Genomic DNA, 26,256 nt, shown 5'->3' on the forward strand with positions numbered 1-26,256 from the left:
GTTTAGTTCTCAAAAGTATAAGTATATTCATTATATGTATAATAATAATAGCAGAAAACACTTTATATGTTTTAAGGGCTTTACATATATTAACTAATTTAATCTTCAAAACCACCCAAGAAGTAGTTTCCATTATCATTGACACTTCAGGGATGTGGAAATGGGGGCGTAGAAAGTTTAACAAACTATCAGGGCCACAAGCTAAGAAGCAAGGAGCCGGGACTTAATCCCTCGCCATCTTGCACTGTCTCTGCTTTTAATCACAACATTATTATACTACATCACTGTTTCATAATACAAAGTACAAACAGTACACTTGACATTTCCCTGGTTCATAAACATGCTCAGTAGAAGATCAAATTTTTAAAGGTTTATGGAGGTTAACAAAGATTTTAAAACACTCTTAACTACAACCTTATGACTCACCAAACCTTTCAGCAAATCTGCTAATAGAGTAATAACACGATAACTCTAAATCTTTTTCCTATATGAACCTCAAGTTAAAAAGGAGAGAGAGATTAAGGAGGAAAAGGAACAAAAAAGGCAAAATAAGAGAACTAAGCTATTCACAAACTACACAATCAAGTTCCTGAATAATTGACAGTTTGCCAATATTCATGTTGGGATGAATCTCTCAGATCAATTCCTCTGAAAAAAATGGCTGAAAGCAAATTCAAAACATCCTGTTTCAAATTTAAGACTTTTCAATACTTCCAAGAAGAGATGTAAAAGAAAAACTTAGGATGTAGAAAGTACTGATATTGTGGCACCATATAAGAAGAGAGAAAAATATTTATTACTAAAACTACACCATCTTGTTATTAAAGAATACATAACTGGAGAGCAAGAACAAGTATTGGTCTATTCAGATCTCAAAAACTGTCATGTGAGCTATCTGGGCCATCTTCCCTTTGGCTTACCCATAAGTACTATAAAAATGGCCACACAGCCTTATCTTAGACTCACACTCCACAAAGTCTTAAAACGTTCAAAGTCCAAGGCATAAAAATCTACAACTCCAATCTGCTTGCCATTATTTTATATGCACTGTAAACTTCCTTGAGTTTACACACTCAGCTCTGGCCCACTGGCGCCCTGTCCTCAGTAAGCGAGATCACACGCATTCACTCAACAGGTCCCTGCTGGTGCGGCAGTTTAGCGTTGCTGCTGTTTTTAAAGTCCGCACGGCCTGATGCAAACACATTAAAGGCACCTAAATCAGCCCGACTTAGATCAGAATACAGAGTTTATATCTACAGAGCTGTCTTGGTATAATTTCTAACTTTGCTTCATGGAGAACAGAGCTCGTGACTTGATTATCGTAAAGGACTAGCAGGAGAGGGAAGAGAGAGAATGGAAAATGATAAGCAGTCCAGTTACGTCTTCTTGTCCTCCTCAGGTGGCTTAGTTTACCTAGGCAGACGATAGTAAAGGGACGTAGTGAACAGAATGATGAGGACCATCCACACAGAAATGAGGGCCAAGCTGAACTCTGATAGAAAAGGAAGGGCGAAGGCAATGGGATGCCTCCCCACCTTCACCCCAAAAGCATGTTTTTTCATAGTTATTGCTGATCTTCCTACAGAGCATCTCGCACCACAGACTAATGTAATAATCACTCAGTACGCATGGAGTCCCTGAGCCATATTCCACAATCTTGATTGACTCATCACAGTCTAATAGGAAGAAGAACACCAGCAGGAAAGGAGATGCAGAAGCCCACGAGGTAAGGCGGGGATTGATCCTAACACTTCCCTCTGTCACTCGAAAACAGAAATTACCTAGAAAATGGCAAGGCTGATGATCCCAGAGAGGCAAATTCATGAGTTCTGACCAGATTTAAGGAATTTCTCTTTAGCTCTAAACTTCTCTCTAGCTCTATGACAATTAATCTAGAAATCATTTCAATATATATTTTAGAAAATCAGCATTGCTAAGAATTGATTGAATGAAGAGAAGGTTCTATTCATCATTTACTTAACAGACTGGAGAAACACCAAGATCACTCGGCTGAGTAAAATGAGTTGATTCTCTTAGTCAAATTTCTTACACAAATCACGAGCAGCATTTGGTTTTCCTCTGTGGTCAGCGATGCCAACATCCAGACCTTGGATTCTTTTCCAGAACAGGCCTCATTCTCTAGAAATGGGCCAGAAAGACTTTCTGAGCCCAGAAGGGATGCTGTGATCTACCGAACCATAAAGCCCACTGGTGTTCTCGTTTCCAAAAGAAGTCTAATCCTTAATATCCCTAGACTGTTTTTCCAAAGGTCCCTAAACACACAAAGCCTTCTGTTTGAAGTTTACCCTCCTCCCTAGCAAGCACAAGGACATACCTTCACGTTTAAAATAACTTTATTACATCTTTGAAAGCAGCAACCCTTTATTTTCTAGTGGATCTGCTGCCTTTCAACTCTCTCAGGTATCTTTCTTCATGTCAAAAGCAGTTAATTTTCCTTCTCCAAAAGCTCTAAGGCAGAAACCTCCCACTTAGCATTAACCACCAATTAACAAAGCATAGAGCATATCTCTATACGAATGTGTGTGAGTGGATGAGGGTGTACGGTGTGTGCACCTACGGGACCACAGACATTTAGACAAACGTACATAGTAACACAGCTTATAGAAAATGAATAGTTTAAATAATTAACGTAGTTGTCCTTGTAATAATGTATTAGGTACATACAAATTTAAATATGTGCTTTTATCTATATGTACAGATATTACATACATATTATAGTTTGTGAAATTTACCTTCACTTTAACTTTTACATCTATAAGATTTCTAACAGTATTAATAAATACATTATGGCTCCTTTCTATGATTAAAAACACTTAAAAGAATATATTTTTCTCTCTAGTAAATGCCCTGAATTATGGTCTGATCATCTTTTTCATTGAAAAAGATCAGGTCTCTCCCTCTAAATACTTTAGAATTTAAGCAATTGGAAACGGAAGCAATTGTGTCAGAGAAATCAACTCTTAATTCCATGTGCAGATAACCCTGGCTTCACTTTACAAAATACTCTAAGAACCTGTATTTCATTTAAATTGCTTAAAATTCCAGAAGGTCTAAGTAGGAGCTTTAAATTTTGCAAAGCATCTCCTGCACAGGCCGGTTGAGCCCTGGTGTGCTCAATATTTTATCATGTGAGAACAGCATTTCACAGAACAGGATGGAACACACAGTAGCAGGTTTAGAAGGACATATTTACATATATATATATACACTGATAGTCTGAAAGGACACATAGTAATATGTTAACAGTGATTTTTTTCTGGGTGGATTTCAGGAAACTTTTTCTACTTATCTGCTTCTTCCATTTATTCCTATAAGAACATCCCTCCTATTGTTTGTTTAATAAGTCTGCTGAATGGAAAAGGAAATCTATGCTTACAATCATTCCACAAACACCAAAATACACAATGAATCCATTTATAAAACGTGTATACCAAGGAGCAGATCTATCAAAATCTATTGTGACTCAGATAAAAAATACTGTACAGTGTATTTTGGGGGCTCAGTCAGTGAACGGCATCTTGGCCACCAAGACCTGTATTTAGACTCAGTGCGGGCAGGGGAGGTGGAATGGGGCAACCCTCACACAGAAGACAACATGGTGAGAGTCTGTGTGCATGATCGATTCTAACTGGCCTGGTCTAGGTATGGACCCATTCAGGAGCACATGCTCCATTATCCATGTCAAAGTAACAAAAGGAGTAGTGTGACATTCTGCGTGAAATCTCCCATTCCTGTGCAGGGCTGTGCTGTGGGGCAATGAAAGACCTTTTATAATTCTTATAATTCTGAATGATGCTGACACTTAACTACCCTCCTAGGAACCAGAACAGAAGTTAATGGGCCTGTCCAAAAAGGCTCCATAGAACTCAAGAATCTAAAACGCCCAGACTCAGGTGTGTTCCAGCACGGCTCTTGTTCCTCTCTCTTTATATATACAGTACGTGAAATACAGAGGTTACAAGAAAAAATCTAGGGTAGGGAGTATAAGACGTCTGGGCCAGAACTCTTAAGAAAAACCTCACATCACAGTACCAAAATTTCTCTCATACTGCAGAGATGTGAGGTGCTATCAGCATATAATAATGCTTTATTCTTATTCAGACTAAAATATCAATCCCTAGGCGAGATGATCTTATTACAGGCTTACCGTGTGAACACATTGAATATAGTCAGTTATCACATGTTAAACCCCACACACCCCACAAAGACATTTTCGACAGAGTGCTAGGACATATGTGGGTGGCTCCCCAACCCCCCAAAGGAAGTGCCGTACTCAGCTTTTAGTGCCTGTATATGCTTGACTGCAGCTGGCCCTCTGAGGAAAGCCTATCCACAGACCTGTTCCGAGAGCTTTGCTTCGATCTGGGCAAACCCCCACACTTACAGCCATAAATGCATTGGCACTGAGAAAGACTGCTGAGGATGTGGCACTCCAGGTGTGGCTTTATTTTTCACTTCACCGGGTCAGCTATTTAGGCCTAGTCTTCTCCATTGGCTTGATGCTCTGTTCACACCATCTTGGGTAACACATCACATTATTCTTCCTTATAAAAACAAATAAACTCAAATGAGCATTCAGAGACAGTTCACCCCTCCGAACACCTCTGCCTTCCCCTCTGACTTATGTGACACGCTTTTGATCCCACCCATTCCCAAGCCTCCCACACTTTCAGCTCAGGAATGGCCAGATGCCCTCCTTCACTCCTCGGGTTTCCCACCTTCCTTGCCTCTGCAGACGTGCACAGCCCTGAGGATCTCAGCCTGCTGGCCACCACTGAGTCACCAGGAGCACAGCACTGCAGTACCTAGCACTACCCGCCATCAACTACCGCCACTGAGTCAAGACACTGTACTCTTCACTTCCCACCCTACAGAAAAACTTGTCCGTCCTGTGAAGCTGGACCAAAAAGAAAAAAAAAAATGTTTTCATACTTATAATGGCTCCCCTCTGAACCAGTGCATCTGAAATTTATACAGTTCTGGAGAACAAGGTGCTGGATACATTAGTTCCTAGCCGACTCTGTTCATAGCAGCTGGTTTCTAAAATAATTGGTTACTCTGAAATAACTCCAATCCACTTACGTGCAATACAGGGCCCCCGTTTAAAATCAACGATCAAAAATAAAAGTTACAATTCAATAAGGCATCACATGTTTCATAACTGAGTGTGCAGAGAAGGGGTATGAGAAATAATCAGGCCTCCTGAAGAATCCAGCCGGGGAAGCTGGTTTACTGAACTCCTCGAGTTGCATTTTCCATTCTCCCAGCCACTTGCAAGTATGGACCTTCTCTATTCCAGCCGCCAGTGTTTCAGACTACAGTCCCTTGCAAGAAACTGACAGTCTGATAATTTACGAGCACGTTGGGCAACACACAGAGAGACTTTGCACAAACAGTGAGAGTTAGAGCTAACACACAGACAGGAAGGAAAAATGGAATGCCTTATCAGAACAGAGGGTTTCTATCTTTCATAGATAGCACATGGTTTGATACATACGTCTGCACTGACGTATATCATAGGAGTTTTTCTTTTTTTTTAGTTATAATCTGTTTATTTAGTGGTTTAGCCAGAGAACCTTATATAACACATTCCTGTTTCAAATGTAGCAACCTGTATGGCATTGTACTCAGAGAAAATTCAGACTCCCCACAGCAGGTCCCATTAGTCACCCCAATCATTTTACCCTGCAAGGTTTCTATATAATTGATGAAAAATCAAGAACTACCACTAGCAAGAGTAAAAGAAAGATTCAGTAATCAGCTTTACCCTATATTCGAAAGCTAGCAGTCTGATAGTATAATTTTAGAGATTTTAGCAAACCATATTTATCCTGATTTTCATAGATTACATGAACCTGACCTATGGAGGGAAAGGAGTCCAGTTTTCTAAGCCAAAACACACGTGAGCCTACTTCAGCCTTCCAGGGTAGAGCACAGGATCACTCCGTCTGCCTCAGCGCTGGGGTGTTACATGACCACAACCTTCGCATCTGATTTCCTTAACAAAGAAGCCGTAGATCTGCACGCTGGTTTGGCCAGAAAGCCCATAATACAGCTGCAGCTGAGGAACTTCCATTCATGCTAGCTCAATAAACAATGTGTATTATATAATGAATGAGCCTTTCCTAGGAACCCTGCTATTGGAAAACACAGGCACTTTCTGCATACTTTAAGCCAGTCTACAAGGAGCAGTTAGTTACCCCTCGTGAGATCAAATGTGGACCGAGTAATGTATAAATCCAAACAGCTTACACTCTTAGATGCCTTTGCTATCACCCTAATTTATTTTTGCTTGACAAGAAATTACATAATAAAGAATAATTTCAGTTAACTCTAAACTATACAGAGAACATTGACACAGCAGCCAGCAAGCCCCCAAGTGATGTTAGCTTTCAGCTCCATGTTCCCTGCGTTGCCTAAGAAATAAGGGGGGGGGGGCAGTGGGAGGAGGAAGAGGAGTGGAGAGAGAACCAGCTATCTATGAAAATACTTACAGCCTCCGAGTCTTCAATTCCATGCAGGTACAAATTGTCATACATGGAGGTCTGATAATCCAGAGCGCCTCTTCCCAGGCAAAAACAAAATTGCTACAGAAGCCACAGCTAGAGCTAAAAGACAGAAAAGGCCTTTGTGGAAGAACTGCGCCTGCCTTATCAATTCCTGTGGGTTCACCAGGCAAGATGCTATTCATTCACATCCCACAGGGTGAGGCTATCCCCAGAGGCAGTCCAGACCTGGCATTTATTCTGCCTTCCCAACACAGAGCATAAAAAAGCAAAACCCTTCCTCAACCACAGACTGGTGACTGAGCTAGGAAAGCGCCCTCTGATTGGCTCGGCTTCCCTGCTTCAGTCAGCTGAAGAGCGTTCCCTCGGAGAGCGGAGGGCGACTCAGAGCATCCTACACAGCACAGAGCTGCTTCCTGTTTCGCCTGTATCGTAGAGTTCTGCAAGAAACACTTAATCAGTATCTAAAGGGCTGCTTGGAATGTTTGGAAAGGCAGACTATTGAATACTCTAAATGCAACTGCTCATCCAATTAAATTCGCAACTGGAAGAGGGTGAGGGAGCAAAGGAGAAATTTTATCTTCAGAGGATATTGTGTAAAGACAGGTGAACTGATACTAATCTCCATCCGACATCTGTACTTAACAGATGCAATTTAAGTCAAATGGGCAATAAGTCATTTAAATTAAAAAGAAGAAGGGAAAGGGAAAATGAATCAAATAAGCAGATGGTAAGCTTTTTTTGTGGGAATTTCTAGTGTAAAACTTTTCAATATTCTCGCTAGTCTCTCTGCCTCACTAGGAAGAAAACACCTCTGCGACCCAATCAGGGAAGTTTTGAAAAAGAAACCAAAAGCTCTCAAAAGCCTTTATCTAGATGCAAAATTTTTAATGTCTCTTTAGTTTGATTTTTTTAACCGCTCGCTGTTAAGCAAGAGCCAATGTTTTAGGTTAAATCCTTCATCCCTTTTCCAGTGCTTAGACATTTAATATTCCTAAAACAGCACTGATCTCTTCCAAAAAACCCAAACAGAAAAGTCCTACTAGCCGTCTTCTGCTCCAACCACACCACAACTCAGTTTGCCCTAGGACAGGTCTCGCATCGGAGCTTACCTAGATGTAATACTTCAAGTTTTCTGGTCAATCAATAAAGTACTGCAGCTGTGAAACAGGAGAGTTCTACAGCGCACACTAAAAGAAGCCAGTTAAATTTGGAAACAAGGAGTTGGTGAGGGGCAAAGAATATAATCTAGAGAAGCTACATGACTCATTGGGGTAACAATGACCCAGAAACTCAGAGACACTGAGTCCAGCATCAGCTTCCCCCCAATTGGTTGGATGACTCTGGACCAGTCACCACTTCTATGGGCTTTCGCTTCTTCACCTGCCAAATTGAGGTAAGAAATAACTCAGAGAAAGAACTTTGCAAATCTAAAGTGCAACATAAACACTTACCAATGACAACCCTGCTTTGTCAGCCAGAAGGCATTGGCTGCAGTTCATGGGAGCTCAGCACAGGAGTAACTGGCTGGCCCTGGACCTAGAAACGAGGCCTATCCTTCTAGCCAGTATCTCTGAAAAGTGCAGCTCTTAAAGGAACAAACCTGAGTCACAAAAAGCAACATAAGAGCTACAACTGCTGAGCAGAGCACAGTTCTTTCAGGTCTGCACTGACCCATTATGGTCTCTCAATCACACTTGCTCACCTTGGAAACAGCACCAATACTTGGTCACTTTCAAATGCAAAAGACAGCAAGGGGACTCACCATCCTTCAGAACCCAAAAATGGTAGGGTTCATACAGGATGTCACATGTGCCTACACAGAGGGAGAATGGCAGAGGAGGATGAGTGGAATCGGCAGGATTCCATAGAAAGGAACCCAGCGCCAGCTCTACCTGTTGACAACTGTCCTGGAGCAAGTCACTTCCCAGGCTGAACCTCATCTCTCCCCTCCAAAAAGCAAGAGAACTGAAGCAAAAGATTGGTAAGCTCAAATTCCTGTATCAGATGCTGCTATTTTAACTAACTCTATAACTACCGTCATGATATTTTAGTCAAAATCTACAGAAAATTGAGGTGAGAAGGTCTTTTCTCTCCTTAGATTTTCCAGATCATTTCCTTACTTTACCACTTCAATTGAGAGTATCGATATTTCCTCAATATCTTTAAATAGGGATCTAAATTATGGGGAAAAAAGAGGCAGTCCACTTCCATAATTCAACAAGATGAGAGAAACTGCTCCCTACTGGAAAAACTGTACATGGCTCAGTTCCTCGCCTCTGTTTTCTGGCCTCAGAGTGCTCCCTACAGCTGATGTGAGCGTCTAAAGGAAGCTTTTAAAGAGCGAAGGCTCATTTTGCGATAGACTAATGCATGCAGTGAGCACGTCTGACTCAGGGTGGGACGTCAGGAGGGAGGCAGTGGATCAAGCAGAGCAGCCTGTGGTTACTGGCCGCACCCCTCCACCCAGCCCTTCGAGGACTAAGAGCAGATGTGAAGCAGGGGCAGCCTAGCTCTGCCTGGTTCCCAGGAATTTAGAAAACTGGTGGACTCAGAATCACAAACTATTAGGGGTGGGAGAACCCCAGAGGTCACCTAATCCAATCCTCATTTTAATACCCAGAAAGGTTAAATTGCTTTATTCAGAGCCATAATTTTCTCTGAGTGTTCCTTCTACACTCCCTTCTTGATGGGGGTTTCAAGACAAGGGATAAGGGACAGTGGACATGGTCCCAGGAGGAATTTGGTGAAACGGAAGGAGGTCACTTTGGTAGGAAACACCCTATTTTTTCCCACACCTTTCATTCTAAAAATTGTCTAATCACAAGTCATTTGGTCACTCCCAAGCTGACAACTGAAAATCAACCAACACACTGGGGAGCTTGCCCGCAGGGTTTGGCTCTACCCAGAATAAGCAATGTACCTGCAAATCACCCTAAGGCGTCAACCCTATACTGAGGCTGATCCCAGAGCTCCGAGGAACCCTAAAGACAGACTCAGCTCTGGACTCCCCAAAGGAACCCTGAGGAGTTCCCAGAAAAACTCAAAATTCCAAGAGGATCTTGAAACTGACCATCCCTGTCCCAAGATTCTCTGTACTGAGAGCTGGCTTAGCAGAGAGAGGTCCCTGGAAGCTTCCTGGGCCTGCGTTAGATCACCTCAAGTCACCAGCTTTTGGTGAAAGGGCCTCGGGATACCAGCAGGTCTGAGTTCCGAGGGCCAAATTTCAAGGGTATCACACTTCACTGCAGCAAGAGGTGAAAAGCAGCTAAGTGATCGGCACCCTCTTGGTTCTGACTTGAAGAGTTCTCCAGTTCAGGGATTACTTGAGAGGATGAAAGTCTTCCCCTCTACCTCAGGCTACAAAGAGGAGAGTGTGAAAATCTTGTGGCTTGTCTTGTGTGGGTGTTTCTCAGGAACCCACCTTCTTCTCACTACTGAGCACTTCCAAAACTACACAGTCCCCAAAAGGCTAACTCTCATTTTGAAGTTGCTCTGCTGAATGTGTTTCTGATCCACATCCTTTCAAGTTATCTCTCATTATGATCAACAGTTCCAAAGACCCTATGAAAAGGCATGTCCTGTATGATTCTATGTTATAAATTCTGCATGATTCTTGGTGGGGAGATTATTCTTGCGATTTGACAAATGGCTCAGCTGAGCTCCATTCGGTGGAGGAAACGGTATGGTCCTCAACAAATCAGGAACGCATTCCTCTGTATCTCACGGGAACATTACTTTCACTTAGTTTGTGTCGGCTTCAAGCTTAAGGACATGGAGCTCCCTGCCCTTACCTGAGCCGAGCTTTGTAGTACAGCAAACCTGAGGAATCGATAGTGGAATACAAAGGACAAGCATTTCTCTTTTCAATTTGTTTGGAAAAGGAGGAGAGGAGGGAGAGAAAAGCCAAGCATGAGCTGATTAGCTCCAAGTTTTAGATAGCATGATCAAGACAAAAGGAAACTGCACTATCTAATTTTCCACATAGATTTCTCCAAATTTAACTTTTTTAAGCCGGTGTGGTTATGTATTCCACAGCAGGACTCTGAGAGGTCGGGGAAGAGACACAGGAACAGTGTTGGGACTAAGCAAGGACGGACTAGCCCTTTCATTGGCTCTGTGGGCTGGAACACAAACCCAAGGCCTTTGCTTGCCAGTCAGCCTTGGGGATTATTTTGCTGTCCGTTTTTGTTTAAATTTTACTAAGTCACTACAGTGTGCTAGATGATTTTCTCCCTCTTCTGCTCTGCGAGTATTTAATCCACTCAATTGAGTCTAGAAGTCTGTGTGGCATTGCAAGCATTAATGTGGTAACCCCTGATTCCTCCCTGATGTGCTTCACAGAGGTGGTACAGGCAAGACAGATGAAGGAGTGAAAACAAAACAAAACAAAACACTACAGACTGTGGGTCCCCCTTTCAACAGTCCTCCGAGTTTGACTTCAGACTTCGCTATGTAGGCAGGCATGTCCTTGAGTTTCTATGGGCCTCATCTGTAACACGGGGATAATCATAGTTCTGGACTTAATGAGTTAATACATGAAAGGCACATAGAAAGTGCCTGGCGCATAGCAGGCAGAAGGGAAGAATCAGCCTTCTTTTTGTTTAAGGGAAGTGGTATGGAATCAGGGCCGCCTACGTCACCCAGCTCCAAGGGACCCCCACACACTGCAATTTGTGTGAATGGTGCTCCCCGGCGTGGTGTAACAGGAATACTATGGAGCAGGGGGGTTAAGAGCAGGGATGGGAGCCAGACTGCCTGCAGATCCCCACTGTGCCACTTCCCAGCTGGATAACACTCAGCAAGCTAATTTGCCTTTCTGTGCCTCCATTTCCTCATTTACGAAATGAGGATTATCCTAAGATTATTGTGTAGATTAAAAGCCTTAATACAAGAAAGTGCTCAGAATGGTGCCTAGCACAAACTCAGTGCTCCACAAGATCAGCACTTGTGCAACTGGCCTGAAGCCCTGGTGCCCTTTGTCCCTAGGGTGGGATTCCTATTACCACTCCTGACGCTGGCCTGGTCCTCTCAATTCCCACCTGGGCTCCCAGTCTCAGCCAGCAGAGCTGAGACCAGCATCCTGCCTCCTGTTTTGCCCTATTTACCTTCATGCCAGCCTCCTCCCGGCTGCCTACCTGCTTCGTCTGGCCAAACTGATTGCTCCTTATGCTGAAGCTGGCATGCAGGCCCAGGCCTCCTCGGCCTGACAATACCTCAACCCTTCAGCCACCCCGCTGAACTCCACATCTTTCCTGTGTGCCCCTGGGGTACCCAGCACTCTCCTGCTGGCCTTCCCAACAGCCTGGCTTCTCACCAAACTAGAATTCTGACCTCCATCACCCCCACCAGCCACTCCTGAACTGCCCCAACCCGTCACAAACCACTGCCAAGAAAACGTCCCTATGAAAATCCTGTAACACACACTACTATTTAGTTCTTACCAAGGAGGCAAGAGGAGAGTGAGAAAGACAGAAAGAAACAGAGACAGGAATAAAGAGGCAGAGACAAAAAACCCTGGAGACACTCAAAGGAAGAATGAATCTGTGGACTAGCTTTCCTCCTCTCGGCCATTCTTGATGGCTCCAGGAGAAAATAAGACTTCATAATTCACAAAAGAGTGAGTGTAGGTAAGGTAAAAAATTCCCATGGCCTATTCAACTTGCCAGAAAATGACAGATCCCTCCCTGTGATTGACGTATTACTCAGAAATCTCTCGCTTTCTGCAATTTCTGTTCAACAAAAAATGTCGATCTCTTAGCAAAAACATTCCGTACAGCCACAATTTTCATTAACGCTACACAACTTTGTTTTCCACGCTTCTCCAAAATGAACCAAGGAGACTCGTCCAGCTGGTCTCCTCCCTGTCGCCTATACATCGTTTAGCTAATATTATCAATGCTAATTGAACAATTACAGCTTTCAATTGCTGATTGCTCTGCACTACTTCAGAGCTGGAAACGCAAAGATCAGCAAGACATGACTGCATCCTGCTGGAAGCCGACGGAGAGGTGGTGGGGTAGCAATACTGGAGATCCTTAAGATAGAAATTGAACCAAGGAGATGGCTGCAATCAAAGTTGGAGAGTAATTTGATTCCTTTATGTGCAAAGCTTCTGCAGAGGTGAGAAGCAGCAAAGAGGGAAGGAAAGGATCAGTTTCACTCACGGAGCAGGGCAGAAATGAATCAACCACCAACTCACTATATGGCCTTGGGCAAACCACTTCGCAGGATTCCGAAGTTGCTACAAAGAGTAAACAGTTCAGGTTGTTTTTTTATTTGTGAAATTTAATTTTCTATTTTGTTACTGCTTTCAGGTAAAAATTCACGTTTTTTCCCTCCCAGGGGGAGTTTTTCTCTTTGATTTCATAACATGGTCTACGTCCAGATCCATTCGGTCATCCAATAAACATCCATAAATGCTTATCGAGTACCTCGTATCTCTTCCCCAAAAAACCAGATGGTGTCGGCTCCTATTTGAAATCTTTCAAGGCTTCCCATTACTCTTAAGATAAAGACCCAAATCCTTAACACGGTCTACCATGGCCTCAATGTTTCTCTTCTCACATCCCTCATTTTTTTTGAATAGGTGCAAGAATGAGCTCGGAACATTTTTTTTTTGCTGAGGAAGATTCGCCCTGAGCTAACATCTGCTGCCAATCTTCCTCTTTTTGTATGTAAGCCACTACTGCCGCATGACCACTGACAGACGAGTGGTGTACGTCCGTGCCCGGGAACCAAACCTGGGCTGCTGAAGTAGAGCATGCCAAACTTAACCACTAGGCCACTTGGGGCTGGCCCTCATATCCCTCTTTTTGCACCTCTCTCCCCCTCACTCTCTCCTCTACAGCCAGCCTGGCCTTCCTGGACACATCACAAACCCTGCCACCACTGGCCTTTGTCTATTCTGAGCCCTTTGCCTGGAAACCCACACTAACCATCTCCCCCTGCTCCCACTAATATGCATTAGCGAAAGTGATGAATTAATATCTTTCTCCCGAATGTGAGTTCTATGGAAAGAGGGATCAGGTACCTTCTTGCTCACCGTTATATCTCCACTGCCTAGCACAGAGCCTTGCACACAGACAGCTTTCAATAAATATGTGAATAATTCATGATGGCCATGAACTTCTTGGCTACTTCTGCACTTTCACTGCCAAAACATTGCAGTAACTAACAAAAAACAGTTCACAAAGTGAAATGTGGATATTTTTGAGCACTAAGAAAACCTAGAACATGAGCATCCCTAGAGGGTCCTCACCAAATTGTCTTCATGCCCTGACTGGGAGTGGTCCTGTTCAGATTCAGATCATTAAATGTTAAATAATCTATGTATGCCAGTAGTGTTGTTTTAATAACATCTTTATTTCAAAGAAAACGTAATTTACAACGTGTTGATAGAATTGTATTTTTTTGGTGATGGAGAAAAGACTCCATAATCTTTCATACCTTCATACCTTTGCACACAATGTTCACTCTGTCTGGGAGATATCCTCCACTGTCACACCCCGCCCTCAGCTTTTTCTATTTGGTGAATTATTCCTTCTTTAAAGCCCAATGTAAATGTCACTAAGACCTTCCCCCACTCCCTCAGACATTAAACACTCTTTCTGTATTCCAATAACGCTCTATTCTTCTATATGTCTACTAACGGGCCTACTGCAGTATAATGTAATTCTTACTCAGCTTTGTACCCTAAATGCTTCATTCTATAGAAGATCTTCAATAAATACTGGTTGCAGGAACTGAATGAGAAACATGAAAAGAAAACTCATATTTTGAGCCCCAAGGACGTTGCCTCAATCATAATCCATGCAGCCTAGTCTAGTAGGTGTTAGAGATCTTAGGGGGAGTCAACAGAGAAAGGAATGAGGCAGACATCTGTGAGGTCAATTTTACAGCTGCTGTAATTTGAAAAACCAAACCACGAAAAGGAAAGAGGTGTCAGGAACTCAGGTCTGAGCTGGACTCGGGTCAGCAGTAGAGGCTCTTCTTGTGTAGAGTTAGGGGCAGAGGGGATATCGGTTGACAATAGATGGATGATGGATGGTAGTATTCGGGTCCTGGGATGTTTCCCAAAACTTTGTTGCCTCAGAACATATTTTTGCAGAAACACCTATTTCCATTTGGAAAAGAGTACCAGACCATGTAACCCTCAAGGGCAGGAACAATGTCTTATTCGTCTTGTTAATATACCCCTCTCTGACCCAGTGCCTATCACAATAACAACAAAATAGAAGTTCAATAACTAATCAGAAAAAGCTGAATAAACTAGAATGATATAGATGACCTCCACAATACAATATAGCACTGAAGAGACTATGCATCTCAAGTTCTATCATATCTCATGCAGCTGTAGGCCCAGGCATGCAAGAACTTCAACAGGGGAGTAGGGAAATCTGACTGGTTCCAAAACACTGAGCTTAGAGTAGCAATGCTCATTCTAGATCCCACCTGCAAGTGGACCTAGAGCTTTTAAATTATCACTACATTTGAGTAGGATTATCTCAGGCAATGGATTGGTCTTAAGCTTCAGGCTGATAGTTTCAGTTTCTGCAACTCAAGTGAGCGATAAGGAGAGAATGGTGGTTCTGGTGCACACTGCTGAGCTTTGACTCTTCTATTATTCTATGTGGCCAAGATGACTAAAAGCACTAGTTGCTACTCTCCATTTCTTGCTTTTAGCAATAAACCCCACTCCACCCCCAATTTTAGCAAGGCACATGACTCTCCATCTAGAAACTACATTTTACAGCCTCCCTTGCAGCTAGATGTGACCCTGTTCTTGCCAACAGAATATGAGTGAAAGTAATGTGTCCAACTTACACATCACATCCTTGAAAGGATACTGATTACCACCACATACTTTCTTTCATATTCCTTTGAATGTGGTGCTGATGAACCAATTTCCACCATACAGATGGAGGATGAAGAGCTATTAGGCTAAAGAAACCAGAGTCAGTAAATGACCTCTGGAGAGGGCTACTCGGCTGTCCTGGACTGCTCTCCTGCTTTGTTAGGTGAAAGAGAAAGACATTTCAATCTTATTTAGACATCTTTACCTGGTGATCTGTTTGTCGAAGCAGCTTAGGCTAACTAATACCAGCTGCAAAAGTAACTAGAATACAGAGGTCACTAGAGCAGAAACAAGGCAACCAGAAAAATATGTCTAGAAGGTAGGCACTGGACTCAGAAAAAGGCACCCCACTAGCTGGTGTCATTTCTTCTAATTCTTCTTTCACAAAATGCTGACAAAAGCAAGATGGTGGTCAGTTATAGCAAATCCCCTCTCCATTCTCATTAAAATCAGAACATTGATCTATAAATGTTTAGCCACAATAAGCCTGTTTATTTTCCAAAACCAAAGATTAGGGACAAAAACAAAAAGTTGGTAAGCTAAAAACACACAGAAATTGCTAATTTTATACTTTTTCAAAGCCAAAATGAATTGAAAGAAAATCTTCAACTCTGTTGAGTTTTTGAATTGAAGCAAAACACTACAAAGAGAAAAATATTCACTACCTCTTAGCCAGGTCCCTAAGAGTTTCCTCATGAAGATTTGGATTTTTCAATATAATTTCTCTTAGTTCCCAACCTGTTTGGCCATTTCCTTTGCAGTATTGGATGGAAAATTAGTTGGAGCACTAAGTCCAAAGCCTTTCCCCAGGAGGCACAAATGGAAACAAGCTTACTTGATCTAAATTCCAATTCTCAGAACTAATTCTTGCATCAAATATTCAAGAAAAACAACAATCGTCTCCATAGAAAATAGCATAAATGAGGGGACAAATAATAAAATAACGTACATTTGTATTGATAGAAAATAGAGGAGAATGTAAAAATACTATCAGTAGCCCCTTATATGTGTAGGCATGTCTCAAAAATTCAACAGCATAAACAAATGAAGCATAAAGCCTTTGGAAACACACACACACACACACACACACACACACACACACACTGCGCTTTGAAAAGCTGTCCGGCAATGCATTTTTCTTAATAACAGAAAGTGATTTTTCAAATACTTAAGAAAGATACATTGGAAATGAAAAATAGTAATATCCAAGTAAATATTTAAGCACCATGTACTTTATAGTGCCCCAAACTCACTGTATTTCTGAACCTTGTGTGGGAGGGTAAGTTATAAATACTATTTGACCCTCTGGTCTTGTGCACCTTAGAAATATATTTTCTATTAACCTGGAAAAAGCAGTAGCATCACAATTTTCAAAAACAGTAGTTTAAAACAAATTATTTCTAATAGTCCCTCTAAGTTACTCTTTCAACATCAAATTAGCTCTAAATAAATATAAAACACTAGAAGATAGTAAACTAATAACTAGTCAGTCTGGAAATAATGTCAAATCCTAAAACTCCCTAGGTTTCTTGGGCTTCTCTAACCATCCATGTAAGCCTATGATCACATGAACTTGGAGCAACTGTTTTAACATGATTTGGATATGTGGACGCACAATGAAAGAGATACTAACGGACACTAATAGTCCACTGCAAAAAACAAGGGGGAAATTCGTAAACACACTGCTCTCAGAATACTATCCGCAGGCATAAGGAAAAGGAATATTAATAGTAAATGTTCAGATTTACCTAACTTAATGAGATATTGTGAGCTTCTCCCTACCTCGTACCTTTAGAGCTTTCCATCAAAGTCTTGAACTAGAAGACAACATCAGGCAGATGCCCTGTGGGCCTCAACTAATATAGGCTTACTTTTAAAAAAGATTATCTACTAGAATAGTAAGACATCAACCAACCCAGCAACGTTGGAAATTATGATGCTATCTGGCAACAAGCAAATCAACTACTAAAGTTCGGGGACAAGAATAAAAGGTCCCGTAGGAGAAGGGATGACTGGGCTGATTTCATAGCCAGGAAAGTCATTCATTTTCTTCCACATTCAGCTCTTGTTGGCTGTGTTTACTTCATTTAACCACATATTTGATGAACATAAAACAACCAGAAAGATCTGAAGGGTTGGAAATCATGGGAAATTCTCCCAACATCACATGACTCTGAAACTATAAAAGAAGAGAATAAAATATATTTTCATTATATTTGCCCTCCATCTACTCATCTGCTGTCATCTCTACTTTACATCTTTCTCACTTTACCCTGATTTCATCCACTCATTACACTTTCCCCAAAACACGTGCTTATGATCCAGTTTCCTGCTGCTTATGTTAGATGCCAACTCAAGCACCTTTCTAGTCTACTGAAATTTTCCACAAGTCTTTCCTTCACAGATCATCTCTCTACTTTATAATGAGACCTTCCACTGCCTATTCTTCCACAAAATTTCTGTTTTTAAAGCTTTTCCAGTGAGTATATTTATTTTTCTGATTAGAAAAGTAAAATATGTTTTTTTAAAAAGTGGTATTGTAGAACACTTGCAAATTTCAGAAAAGCACAAAGACAAAAATAAAAATCTTACCACTGAAATATGATTACTGTTAATACTTTGATATCTCTCTCTGTATGCATTTTGTTTCACATTTAGAACATGCTATATGTAAACTTTTGCATTTCCTTAATAACAACACAAGCATTTTCTCATATTACTAAAAAGTCCTCATCAGTACAATTTATTACAATTACCTAATATTACATCATATGAATATACTATGCAGTTCCCATTGTTTCACTATTATAAACAATGCTGGAATTATATTAGTCTGCAATTCAGATTATTTTCTTGGGCTAAACTCCCATATAGTCTTGGGTCAAAGTGTATGAACATTTTTAGCCTCTTGATCACATTGCCAAACGCTGTACAGAAAGATTCTACCAACTTACATACCTATTAGTTCAATGCAAAGTGCTAGTTCTTAACCCTATCACCAGCAATGGGGCAAGGGGGACCTAAGAGTCTGATTTTTTGTTTAATCTGTTAATTTGATATACAAAAAGTGGCATCTCACTGCTGCTATAATTTGCATTATTTTCGCTAATGAACTTATATCTGGGAATATATATAACACTGCATTTTTTTCATAAGCATGGCAAATTTACTGTCTCTGAGTAAGGAATTTTTGATGTGGAAACTGTGGTGTTCTTGTCTCCAGTCTCTTTTTTGGAAAGTCTTATGAAAACGGTATCTGAGGCAATGACTCTCAACAACGGTAGAAGATCAGGATCACCTGCAGAGCTTTTGCACAATCCATTTACACTCTAGGAACTCAAACTCAGGAGAGGTTCTATCATCTCTATTTTCTAAAAATTCCACTGCCATTTTAGTAGGTAATTGAATGAGAAGACCACTGGGCTAAGACTGCAACAGTTAAACATCACATGTCAGGTGACTAAGCTACAGCACGCACTTCCCTAGGTGTACGATGAATAGCATTATGCCCTAAATTATCATTTTATTCTATGGTGCTGACCTTACATCCATAAAGCAAGGTATTCACTCTGTGAGATCTACTTTTGCTGAGTGACACAACATTGCCCATATCTCTCAGTCTCATTTCTAAGAATGATCTTGTTCCACATGAAAAGAAAGTAACCTAAAAACTGATGTACATTTGTTTATATCCATGTCACTTGAAAGAAGTATTTATACAGTAGCTAGGATAAGCATTTGGTGTGAATTTCCAAAATGGCACCTCTTCCAACTCAAGGAGAGCCTCCGCCTGCATTCTTTGGGCCAGGGCTAAGTGTTGATATTATTTACTGATTTATAGTGATGTTTACCAAAATATGAAATCACAGCTAACCCTTGGACCCACTCAAAACCCCACTTCCATCTCTAAACAACCAATTACTCCCTTTGCATACTATTAAGCATCATACTGGAACAGTCTGTGGCTATTGATACCAGTGTCACATGGCTTAGCAACTCATCAACCTAACATAACCTGGGCTTAGGAAGTGCCCTGATCTCATTCTCAGAGCTAGGTTAGCTAACACTATAACGGGGGAATATATGGGGGAAAAAAGAAGATCTGATGTTAGAGAGAAAGGTTTCCTCCATATCAACTCTGATAAATCCCATTTTATCTGGAAAGGGAATATACTGTCATAAACTGGAACATACTAGCATAAGAACAGCCTGGGCCCAGCTAGACTCTCCTAGAACTGCCTAGACCTGAGTACCCCCTTTAGCCTAGTCCGCTACTGGGGGTTCACAAATTGAACGGTTACAAATTACCAGCAAAAGAAGCTCTGCAAGAGTTGCTGCAGAGGCTGGCTGTTTCCCTCTCAGGTGTTAAAAGTAGTCATCCCCTACCACCATACGGAGACCTTCTAGAAGGAAGAGATGGAAGGAGTGCACCAACTTAAGTGCTGAGACCCAGTACTCACACTGTTGAGTCAGAAGGGAATGAGAAATTCACGTCCTTGACAAATCCATAAGTGGAAAACTCACTCCAATTTTCCAACAAGAAAAGTAAGGAACAGATTTTCAAAATTAGGTAAAATATGAGTCCAAATGCATTATTTTATCTGTTCTGCAGATAAATTCCCCTAAGCATCAGCATTACCATGCCAACCACCTTGGGCTCTTAGTACAAATTAATTGACAATGATGGATAGGCTATTTGAACTTCAAAAATTAAATCTTTATATGGCAATGAATATTCTTTATGGATTACTACTGCAGCCCAGGGGGGTACTTCAATCTCTGGGCTTGGTTGAGTTCACAGAAGCAAAGTGAACACTCTGTTTCATTCTGTTCATCTCTCTCCAGGGGCCACTTTGCCTGCCTTTGGATTGTTTCTGCCATGGACATCATCCTCAAAAAAGCCTCAGGACAGAAAAACTTGGAGGCCACTAAGCATAACAAGCTGTGACGATGCATCCAAAAGAAAGGGACTTTCTTGATGTTTTGAACTAGGTAAAAGAAAAAAGCCTTAACAAGTGCACCAAACTTGAGGACTGGAATTAGCAAACCAGGACACATACACAGAAGTGTAATCACAAGGTCACACGTTCAGACCTAGGCATTTAGCTGTGTGTCACTGTAAATCACCACACCAGCACTTTCCCTCCTCTTCATTTTTTTTTATTTTTCTAAATTTAGTGCCATTACAAATGCTGTTAACTCAGATAACTTAGTATCTATGCACAAGGAGAGTGAATCACAGTTTCGATGAGATCCACCAATTTAAATGTCTTCCCTTTTGTACATTTCCACTTCCAATGACAATATCTCATTCACTATGTATCATTCTCTGGTGTTCGTTCTTGAGGATTTATATATTTGCATACATTTGCCAGAAAAATGTCTTCACATATATTCATTAGAGATTGTACCCCTCCTTTCAAAAATTTGACTCCATGAATAATTTTTATATTCCCTTTTTATTACCAAATAATTTATTACTAAAGGAAAACCAAGTATTTAAAGATCTTAAGTTTGAGATGAGGATACAGTGTTAAAATAATCTAGAAATCAAAGTAAAGTAAAATCTCAATGGGCGTTGTTGAGAGTGATTAGCTGTAAATTAACGTTATTATTTTTTTCCAAAGAAAAGTCAAAGTGGACAACAGTAAAGGGATGGACAAACCAGTCTCCCACTCAAGGACACGACCTCCCCTCTTTAATCCTCTAAACGTGTCTTTCAATTACTCACATTCACTTGCTCTCTGGCCCCGCTGAGTTCTCCAGACCCTAAACACCTCCGATTTTATCTAACACATCAGCCTTTTCCTTTGTTCACTTCAACCACATCCTGGTGGAATCTAAAATCCTTCTTCTCCACTCTACCCCAGAGGAGGTAAACAGTCTGATTTTAAAAATAAATCAAAATTATGCAAATACAGCCTCATGACCTCCACTGCGCTCTCAATACTACTTAGTTTTAGTCAGCTCAGGCCGCTGTAACAAAATACCTACCATACACCACAGGGCTGAAACACAAACATTTCTTTCTCATAGTTCTGGAGGCTGGGAAGTCCGAGATCAGGGAGCCAGCAGATTTGGTGAGAGCCCTCCTCCTGGTTTGCAGACAGCCACTTTCTGGCCATGTCCTCATATGGCGGAGAGAGCAAGCTCTGCTGTGTCTTCCTCTTCTGATAATCCCCTCATGGGGGCTCCACCTTCATGACCTCATCTAACCTAATTACCTCCCAAAGGCCCCACCTCCAAATACCATGACATTGGAAATGAGGGCTTCAACAGATAGATTTGGAGGGGACACAAACATTCTGCCCCTAACAACTGTCCAGCACTCCTTCTGTATCTGCCATCAGTTTTCCCCTCAGTCCACACAAATCTTCATCAACCTGAAACTCCTACCTCATTCCCCTTCTTTTACCATTAACACATTATCTCACTCCCCTACTCCCCAGGAGGAGGACATATTGACATTCCCTGAATTTCCTGTTCCATCCTACAAATTAGACCTTCCATTCCATTTTGGTAGAAGAGGTATTTCTCCTCCTTCTAAGGTTGATCTCTTCATCTGTGCTGAGAATTCCAATTTCTCTGGCCTCATCATGAACCTGATTCCATATGCTCTCCTGACTCTAACTTCAACCCATACCTCTCTTCTGGCTGTCACCCTGAACACAGAAACATGCTGAAGTCCCATTCACTTTCAAGAACAACCTTTCCCTGGTCTTGCCTCTCCCCGTTATCAACTATCTCTATCTTTCCTTCAGAGTCAACATCCAGGGAGTGTAGCTACACTCTCAATCTTCTTTTCTTCTAAGCTATTCAGTTTTCATAATCTGGCCTTTATCCTCATCTATGACAAACTGTTCTCGCCAAGATAGCCAATGTCCTTTTTGCCACTATATCTAATAGAATCTCATCTTTCACAACCACTGATACTGCTGACCTCCTTTCTTTTGGAAACTCTTTAGCCACCTCTCCAATTTTCCAAAATTCCATCTCTAGCTCTACCTTAGTTTCAACCATCTCCTGATAATCCATAAATAAATATGTTCAGTCCAAAAGAAGCTCTGAAGTTTCAGACCCAGATATCCAACTTCCTACCAGATATCTTTACTCAGATGTCCCACAGCCCAAACATGTTAGACTCAACATATCCAGTAGTGAACTCATCGCCATCTCCTTTGAAACCAAGTCCTTGTATCATAAAACAGAATGGCACTTCCACCCAGATTGTCCAACCTGGAAATTTGGGGATCATCCTTCAAGCTCCCCAGTCTTCTCTCCACTAAACCCCATGTCCTGTTATTACTCCCCTTAACACCTTTTGAATCCTCTTTTCTCAATCCCTAGGAGTTTAGGCTCTCCTAATTTTTCCCTGCATTGTTGTGATAGGTTCCTTACTGATCTTCCTGCTTCCACCTGTGCCCACCTCTCAAGTCCCACATAGCTTCCCATTTTAATACCAAAACATTCTGCAAATGTTATCTTTTGAATCTCTGCTTATACAACATCAATGGCACCTCTCTTTCTTTGGGATCAAATTCACATTTTTTCATGGATAAAGTACAAGTCACTTCCTGATGTGACCAGCCTCATCTCTTGCACGACTTCCTCACACCATGTGCTCCAGCCATACCATATTGTAGTTCCTGAAGTACTGACACTTGCTATCCTGTGTTTCTGGATACATTGAACCCTCTTCCTCAAAAAAATGTTTCCCCGCCTCCTTCCTTTCTCTACCAGGCTTTCAAAAGTCAGCCTAGGCACCTCCTCACCTGGAAGCCTTGCCAAAAGCACACTCCTCTCAGCACAGAGATTACATGTCCCTGCTGAGGGTCTCCCAAATCCAGGTGCCACCACATCACAGCACTTACCACACTGTGCTCATGCTCAGGTGAGAACAGGAGCTCCAAGAGGAAGAGGGACTGGATCTTGTTGCATCATTGATTCCTTAAGAACCACTGCAGTGCCTGTTACACAGAAGATGCTCCCCAATTTTTTTTAATACATGAACGAGCTCTACGAAATCTGGGATTAACCTTACCACTAAAGGAGTTTCTCTGAAACACATTCTGATCTCTTTTACTCTCTGATTATACCTAACATAACAATGTCACAACACTGATCCTGATGAAGCCACAATTTCAACTGAGCAAGCAAAGAGAACAAGAAAGTAGTCAGTAACAGCATTGGAAAGAGATTACTGTGTGCAGAGACATATAACAAGGAATGTGAGGAGAATTTTCAAAAATTAATTTAATAAAATGACAAATAAGCAGGGCAAGCTCCAGTAGCCTAGTGGTTAAGTTTGTTGCACTTTGCTTTCATGGTCTGGGTTCAGTTCCCAGGCGCAGAACCACGCCATTCATCTGTCACTGGCCATGCTGTGGTGGTGGCTCACATACAAAAAGAGGAAGATTGGCAGCTGATGTTAGCTCAGGGTGACTCTTCCTCAGCAAAAAAAGAAAGAAAGAAAGAAAGAAAAACAACACATAAGTGAATTTACATTCTAATATTTGTTTAAAATATCACTGTAGAATCTTGTTTTCCAATTGGGACTTGGTGAATTGTGTAGTTATATAAAACGACATAATCTAGGGGGGAATAAATTTGCAATGAATTATATATGGAATACATTTTATACTAGAATTCTTTCAAAAACTCCATGTCTAAGTCCTATCTATCTTTAGACCTTTCACTACATCAGAAAAATCTAACAGAAGCCTGCTCATGATGAAACTCAGATTATCTCTAACACGCTCCCATCAAAATAGCATTTACTGAATATCTTTAGAAAGAAGGCTTGGATATTTCTCTAAACAATGGATCTGGGAAGCTCATCACCTTCTAACTCAGAGTTCAGCTCCAGATTAGCTTCAGGACCCTGAGAATAGGAGTTCCATTTTGGAGACCCAACTTAGCTCTTATTAATCAATAACACTTAAGACCAAAATTCCAGATTGGATGGAGCCCAGCCTGGGGAATCAGTCTTCCCAGAAGTTGGTCTTCATTGTTGTCAAGCTCACTGTGAAATATGTTTTCATGTTGCTCCCTAACAAGATAACTGGTAACCAGATGACTTTTCCTTGTCTCATCTCACAATTCCATATACGTGGTTCTGAATTGGTAGTAGCCATTAGGTGCCAAATGACACACCCATAATTGAAAATGGGGCATAAAGAATGCACTTCTAACTTTCTGAAGCCATAACCATCTGAATGCAGCACTTCTGAAAGGCTTTTTTGACATGATCATAAGAAATAAATAATCCTTTTCTTCAACTTTCCACTTTTTTGGCTTCCAAATTTTTTTAAAAATCTGGAAATATTATCTTTCTCTACAGAGAGTGAAAAGGAGATGCTCAAAGAGATGCTTCTAATGATTCCGTCATTATTTCATGATGGCAATTGGCTTCCCCCAAAGCAGACCCTAAGATAAAGGACTTTAGGAGTGATCTCAGGAAGCAGGAATGAGGGAGACAGGAGAGTGAATCAAGGAAGAAGGAAAAGTCAATGAAGAATGCATTCCTGATTTATCATTTCAGGTAGCTGGGGCTCAGTCCCACTGAGGACTTCTAAGCAACAAAGTAAAATACCCTTCAGAATTGCCCCTCTGAAGCACTACAATTTAGGGCACTTATTGTCAACTCTCTTGACCCATTGGTTGAGAGGGCATTAACACCTCTGCATTTGGGAACAGGCTTTAGCAAGGATTGAGTAAACACTAGAGGCTTCACCAGGAAACCCTGAAGCAAAAAAGAGAGAAGGTAAGCCAGCTTCAGGCACAGGAACTGTCCACACAGCTGCAGCTGAAATCCAAAATGGGCCGAGGAGATGTGGCACGGGGCCCAAAAAGTGCCAGCCATAGCTATATATGGGTAGAAGATTCTCTATGTGGTGTAGCAAGCTACACTTACTATTTTTAAAAAGCACTCTTCTCTTCAGTTTGTCCCATTTCCTGGGGATTTTAATTAATAACAGTGTGCATTCACTCCCTGCATTATTAGTTTATCTTTCAAGTAATTAAGAATGAAATATAAGGGCAACTATGGCTTTGGGAGGTTGTTAAGTACATAACTATGGAGAGAAAAGAAATACAATAACCATTGGCAGGAACCACTAAGTGGATGCCTACTCTGGAGGGCTTTTACTTGCCAACGCTAGGTTCTAGCTTTCTCTGTAAACAGCATGGCTGTTTCACGTGTCTTTATGATAGTTCCTGACATGTGTGAATCAAACTGACACCCTGGGGAGCAAATTTAAGTTTCTGGGAAAGCTGCAACCAGACCCTAGCCACTGTGTCAATCAAGGGTGCAACTCTTAGGCTCATTTCTTCCCTTATTCCAACTGGGATCCATTCTGTCACCGGTTGAAAAAGTTGATGCTATGAGCACACAGTGAACGCAAGCTGAGCATTTCACATCCTTTGACCGACTTTTACTCCTCCAAAATCAAGGTCAAGCCATGTTACTAAGGAAGCTTTGGAAATATTCCACTTTCTAAATTGTAAATGGTTTTGCAAGCAATGCAAATAGAAAACTTCAGTTCTTGATACTGTCAAAATGACACCTTCATAGGCTTCCAAATTCAGTAATTATTATTTCCCTCACACCCGCTGACAGGGCTAAAATTGAGTGGATCTCACAAGGTTCTCAACTTTAGTACCTTTTTTTGGTAGGTGTGGAAGAAAGGACAAGAAAACATCTTGGCTAAGGGCAGGGTCAGAGATGTCGAACCACGTTTTCTTAACATCTTTTTTAACTCTGAAGGCTTTACCCACTAGCTTTGCCTTTGTTAGGAAACACATTTTTTATCACTAACTATATCTAGAAACGCTCTTTGAGACAAGTAATTTGTAGATACCATTTTTGTTTGA

The 26,256-nt window shown here is 41.3% G+C and overlaps 1 protein-coding gene across 8 annotated transcripts in view; it reads right to left on the reverse strand.

The window, feature by feature from the left end:
- CACNB4 (calcium voltage-gated channel auxiliary subunit beta 4) overlaps window positions 1-26,256 on the reverse strand; it is a 236,151-nt gene that overhangs the window by 118,844 nt on the left and 91,051 nt on the right. Inside the window, exons 1-2 of one of the 8 annotated variants that reach the window (XM_070507761.1) lie at window positions 6,516-6,787; window positions 4,406-4,565 (exon numbers count right to left, since the gene is read on the reverse strand). The exons of 2 other annotated variants lie outside the window; for them this stretch is intronic. Coding sequence is in view for 2 of the 6 variants with exons in the window: in XM_070507759.1 (XP_070363860.1) it covers window positions 6,516-6,560 (45 nt within the window). In the remaining 4 variants the exon portion in view is untranslated. Of the gene's footprint in view, window positions 1-4,405; window positions 4,566-6,515; window positions 6,828-26,256 lie in introns of those variants that run through there. 5 more of the 8 variants (XM_044768908.2, XM_070507760.1, XM_070507762.1 and 2 more) reach the window with 5 other exon arrangements.

The sequence above is a fragment of the Equus asinus genome, chromosome 4, assembly GCF_041296235.1.
Source record: "Equus asinus isolate D_3611 breed Donkey chromosome 4, EquAss-T2T_v2, whole genome shotgun sequence".
Classification (NCBI taxonomy): domain Eukaryota; kingdom Metazoa; phylum Chordata; class Mammalia; order Perissodactyla; family Equidae; genus Equus; species Equus asinus.